This window comes from Aspergillus lentulus (genome assembly GCF_001445615.1).
Source record: "Aspergillus lentulus DNA, contig: Alt09, strain: IFM 54703, whole genome shotgun sequence".
In the NCBI taxonomy this organism is placed as follows: Eukaryota; Fungi; Ascomycota; class Eurotiomycetes; order Eurotiales; family Aspergillaceae; genus Aspergillus; species Aspergillus lentulus.
Genome location: NW_028322117.1, coordinates 1,064,229 through 1,069,647, shown reverse-complemented (window position 1 = coordinate 1,069,647; position 5,419 = coordinate 1,064,229). Strand labels below are relative to the sequence as shown.

General features: G+C 48.7%; 2 protein-coding genes across 2 annotated transcripts; one reads left to right on the top strand and one right to left on the bottom strand.

Annotated features, from left to right (window-relative positions):
• Positions 1-2,266: 2,266 nt before the first annotated feature.
• alkA (DNA-3-methyladenine glycosylase II) lies at positions 2,267-3,445 on the top strand (the record flags this gene model as incomplete). The annotated part of the gene is made up of 2 exons (XM_033555404.2): positions 2,267-3,228; positions 3,319-3,445. The coding sequence occupies 2 exons, from the start codon at positions 2,267-2,269 to the stop codon at positions 3,443-3,445; spliced, it is 1,089 nt and encodes a 362-aa protein (XP_033411295.2).
• Positions 3,446-4,047: 602 nt separating this feature from the next.
• On the bottom strand, positions 4,048-4,853 carry ALT_5164 (ubiquinol--cytochrome-c reductase subunit 7; the record flags this gene model as incomplete). Its single annotated transcript, XM_033555405.1, has 4 exons — positions 4,048-4,137; positions 4,329-4,382; positions 4,441-4,549; positions 4,738-4,853. 4 exons carry the CDS (start codon positions 4,851-4,853, stop codon positions 4,048-4,050), a joined length of 369 nt encoding a protein of 122 aa, XP_033411296.1.
• Between the last annotated feature and the right edge of the window lie 566 nt (positions 4,854-5,419).

The window sequence follows — 5,419 nt, the reverse complement described above, 5'->3', positions numbered from 1 at the left end:
CTGTATTCTGCGGTGATAGTGAATTACTGGAAACAGTATAGCATCCCTATTTTGGAGAAGCGTCATATTATTCCTTGGAATTGATGTGCATGTTCTAAAAAGTTGCCCTCCATCACTGCTTGCCTGAGGTTTAACAAGGCATCTTTGCCATTAATCCATTCTTCAAGCCCCATGCATTGCGCCACCCCTTTTTCCGTATTAAATATCATATTTATCTCAGATCTATTGCTTTTGGAGCTTCTAGCTAAGTGTCATAACCAACTCCTCATACTCTTGGGATCCTTCTAATGCTAGATAATGGCCTAGCTATGATCACACGCGGCTCTTGTCCCATGGATTCATCCTGGTTATTTTCCATCGACCGAGCCGTAGGAAGAGCCAAGTCATGAGCAGCTCAAGATGTTAGCCTGTTCCACCAGAAAATGTGCGGTCTTCACACAGAGATGTCATGTACAGGAATGAAGTGAACCTCGTTAGCTTTCATTCCTGGAATCTCACAAGAAGTATGCACCATGCAAAACGAAGACGAAAATAAGATTATAGAATGCAACTTGGAAAAGACTGAAGGGCTGCCGACAGTTTTCTAGGAATATTTGTATATCGCGGCATAGTACTACTGCCATTGCCTGAGTAAGAAGTCTTATTACTCCCAGAGTTCAACCTTGGCCTCCCTACCTCAGATTCGAATTAATTAGCATAGAGGAACCAGATGAGGCCCTTGATACTTCATCATGACCGGTATTCACCTTGTATGTCCTTGACTGGTCTACTGGGGTCACATCACTATAATAAGAGCATAGGATATTGTTAGATAGAGAAGGCATATGACTTGTTCTCCTTCCATCAGTAGTTAGGCTGAATCCAATCTACTCTGTAAAGCCTATGATAAATACTGGGCTTCCCTCGTCGAAAGAATACCGTCTTTGACTCTCCTTGCCCATTACATAGTTCTCTAGCTACTAACTGGCATCCTGTGTCCTTATCTCTTGCTCTTCGCCTTCGACGAAGAGGCTTTCATCACGAAAAATTCCCACCCTTTTTATAATGGCGATTACCGCCTGGAGCTGCTCTGCATTCCCTACCAATGAGTGATTGGTGGACAGGGCCCCGGGGTCGGTGGGCGCCTCTTCTTCGTGCAGAGACTGCAATGCTGCTTCTTGCAACACCGAGGTACGTGCGCTAAAACATGGCTTCGTTTCATATCATTTGCAGCTAACTCTTAGCAGTGTGCTTCCCTGGACAGGATTTCTAAAGGATGTTATTGCTCAGGGTAAGCCTTAATCAACCATGAAGGCCTGAATGACTTAACCCTGATCTTTATAGAGGTTGCCATTGCGTGCATTAAGTTCTAGGCTTTATCGGCTCGACTCGGCGCGTTAGAGCTATGTTTATTCGACGCGATAGTCGATAGATGGCCAGAAGTCGTTTGAGGGTGTGGTGGACTTGAGCGCAGCAAAGGCCTGTATAAGGGTTGCTCGTATTTGGGATAATATCTTCTATAAGTATCCTTATATATTTGCAACTCTATCTCCTGCAGTGTACCAGGGCATACTACCTCCCCTCGACGACAGATCTGATGACATTAGTATCTCTCTGAACCGCTGGGAGGTCCCATGCGTTGTCAATCTGGGATGTACTATTTGAATAAGTTGTAAACCGAAAGCTCCCTGCTAATGAGCAGTTGAGCTAGCCTCTCTAGGGCCTCTCTGTTAAAAGAAAACGCAATTCGCTTGCACAAATATATCAGACGGGATGGTTATGATTACTCGGAAATCTGCAGTTAAGAGCTCGTTCATAGTTTGTGCAAGACACATGCACTCAATTTTTCCTCTGTAAATACCTTTATTCTGAATGGGTAGATATATAACTCGGTTTTAACATGGCCTAGATGAAGTAGTGGGCAGACGGTGGAGTATTCCTAGGCGAAAGAGCGGTAATCAATCATGAAGCCCTCAGTATCAGAAGCGAGCTACATCGAGCCATGGAGAGCAATTATCTGCTCTCGTCGTATACAAATCTCGATAACAAGCTGTATAATAGACTGTGGACCGTTTGTGACCCTTGATACAACCAATATGGATACAAGTATCTCACTCAATACGAGCCTCGGAGCGGATGACTTAAGCGGAATCTGGATGAATGTACTCAGCACCGAACGTCATCCCAGCAAGCGATCATCGAAAAGACATCAACTCTTTACCAGGGATAGAAGGGACAAGGAGAAGACACAATTATTGCCTGTGCCTGTCGTCGTCTTGTCTTCATGATGACCCTCCGACGCTCGGCCCGCCTGACTTCGGTGCTCAACAACAAAGTGCTACCACCGCAACCGCCGAGTCCACCAAAGAGATCAAGCAGGCCTCAGTCCAGCAGCAGGGTCAACAAAGCGAAAGGCCGGTCTAGAAAAGATATCAATGACCTGAAAATCAGTGTGGAACAGCTTCCTCTCGACGTTACCCTTCCAGATACCGAAACCATACCCGTCTCAAACAACAATGCGGAGACAGATAACGTATTTGACCTCATATCTACCGACCCTCCGAGCAGACTACATGCCACCCCCCCTCCCCTTGACCGACCCGTCGAACCGCATAGGACAAATGCAACACTCTTAACACCCCATGGCTCCTCTCTCGTCGCCTATCCTCCCGGCTCGGAGAGTCTCTCCCCCTCCAAGACCGGTCGGCCCCGTCCGACCGCTACGACCGGTACCCTTCTCGAGAAAGCCGTGGCACATCTAATTGCTACAGATGCGCGCCTGGAGCCACTCATCAGGCGACATCCGTGTCCTCTATTTTCCCCTGAGGGACTGGCCGAGGAAATCGACCCCTTCCGCAGTCTCGTTAGCAGTATCATCGGACAACAGGTGTCAGGCGCTGCAGCCCGATCTATCAAGGACAAATTCGTGGCTTTGTTCAACAGGGAAGATGACGGACAGGACCCTGCGAAGCCGCGTCGGTTCCCAACACCAGAGGAGGTCGTCCAATGCGACCTCGCTACGTTACGCACGGCTGGACTCTCCCAGCGAAAAGCCGAATATATTCACGGGCTATCCCAGAAATTCGCTTCCGGGGAACTCAGTGCGAGAATGCTGCTCAATGCCAGTGACGAAGAGCTCATGGAGAAGTTGACTGCCGTCCGAGGGCTAGGCAGATGGTCCGTTGAGATGTTTGCCTGCTTTGCGTTAAAGCGCATTGACGTCTTTTCCACTGGGGATCTCGGCGTGCAGTAAGTTAATCATCAACCATGCCGAACCTCAGCGCAGCAATATGCGTTCGACTACTCCTGGCAAGCATAACCCGCTAATGATGGTAACAGGAGAGGCTGCGCGGCGTTCATGGGAAAAGACGTGAGTAAGTTGAAGGCTAAAGGAGGCGGTAAGTTCAAGTATATGGCTGAGAAAGACATGCTGGAACTGGCTGCGAAGTTCGCCCCGTACAGGTAAGTTGGTATCTCAATTTCTTCACTTACTTCAGCAAAGCTGGGTCATAGGAATTTTTCTCACGTTAGCATCGCAGGAGCCTTTTCATGTGGTACATGTGGCGTGTAGAGGATGTTGATGTCACTGTAATGAACGCTTGAGAGGCCCACATGCGACATTCCTCGAGTATATATAGTCACTACTCAAATTTGATCATATAAATCGCGCTGAAGAAGATGACACTGCTCAATTTAAACGGCAGTACTGCGTTGAATACGCAGAAAAGTATCGGTACAATCTGACCAATACAAACTCAGAATTATACAATTGGAAGGTCGAACTAGCCCCAGTCTTCACCACCCGGGATGAGCACACATGCATCACCTCTGCAGTGGTGGATTGCATGACAAGCGGACGATCAGAAAAAATGACGATGAATTTGTACAGTAACAGTACACATGACTTGAGCGATAAATCCGAAGTTCAATCAGAATTCAGCCGCAGGCTCGTAGGCAAAGCACAGCCGCTAAATCGTACAACCCCTTCCTCGTTATTTTTCCGTCCGTCTATTACCCTAGTGACACGATTCCGTGTCCTCTATGCGTTATGACTAGGGATCAAGCCATCTACCGTCTAACAACGAGGGTGTCGAGGTCCACACGCTCCTTGTTCTCCCTCTCGATCTCACGGATGATAGGGCTCAGGTACTCGACGTCCTAGAAAGCAAAATTAGCATCCATGGTGCTGCTTTATATAACCACAAGTGCTTTCTGGACGCATTTCGAGACCGGAAAGTGTGATAAACCCGATATAAGCCAGTTGACAAATCCGCGTTACGGGATTGGCCAATACTTTATGCGGGGAATTGACGAGGCCGGAGTAGATATGGAATGCGAAATCGACTCACCTCCTCGGGCTTAGTGTGCTCATGAGCGGGAAGGAGTGTGTGGGAAACGGAGCACTGTGTTGACGAGGCAGATTAGCGTTGATGTCTTCCAGCGATCTAGACGGAGACGCACCTGGAAAGCTCTGCGGATACGGAAGACGCGGTCGTAGGCTTCCTTGGGAGGAAGACGCTTAATGGCAGTCTGAACAACGTCGCTCTCTTCGGGAATCAGGTCATCGAATCTGAGAATAATCAGCTTGACTGCTTGCACAAACAGGTCAGGAGTAACATTTGTCCCAGATAAGCGACCAGAGACAAATCATGCACAACCGAACGTCGTATAGCAGCGGTAAAGTTCAATCACGTCGCTGTAGCATAACATGCTCATCTGGCGCTCGTCTTGGGAGGGTTGAAGGCGGGGGTTGGCTACCTCAATCCGAGTTTCCTGTAGCCGGCAGCGTCGGTGTACCACTGGGCAAGTGGCATCATCCAGCGCTTGAGCCACGGGCGCTTGACAATGTAGTTGGTGAGAGAAGGAGCGGACATGGTGACTGATCTCAGATGGATGTGGACAGGAATCCAATTGAGGGCGTGGTGTGGGAGGGAAGAGCGCGAAGGTCAGTCAAGCTGCAAAGAGTGACCCGACGTTGGAGATTGTGCAAAACGGAGGTCCGGCCGGGATGACTTTCCCAAAAACATCCGAGTTTGCAGCCTGAGGCATCTAATATGGCTATGAGGATTCCGATCAATGTCATGTGACTATCATGCCTCAGGCTGTAGCCCTGGCGCTTGGGACCGGAATGAATTCAGTAGCTAAGTCATTCCACTCCACATGACTGCCGAAAGAGGTACGTTGATTGATCTTGGCCACAATCATCCGTGCGGCCCGGTTCTCGCCTTGTATTCCAACCTTCCCATCGCTCAGACTTCCTATCATTTACATATTTAAACCCGGTATCGCTTGCCGGTTTTGGTATGGGGTTCATCATCCGTTGAGTTGCATTTTTCTCCTATACTGGAGCTGTCACTGCTACCGGCCCCGCCCTGTCTGCACCTCCGAATAGACAAAATTCTAGGCATATCAGCGCATTCGCCAACATCAGCTCAGTTAC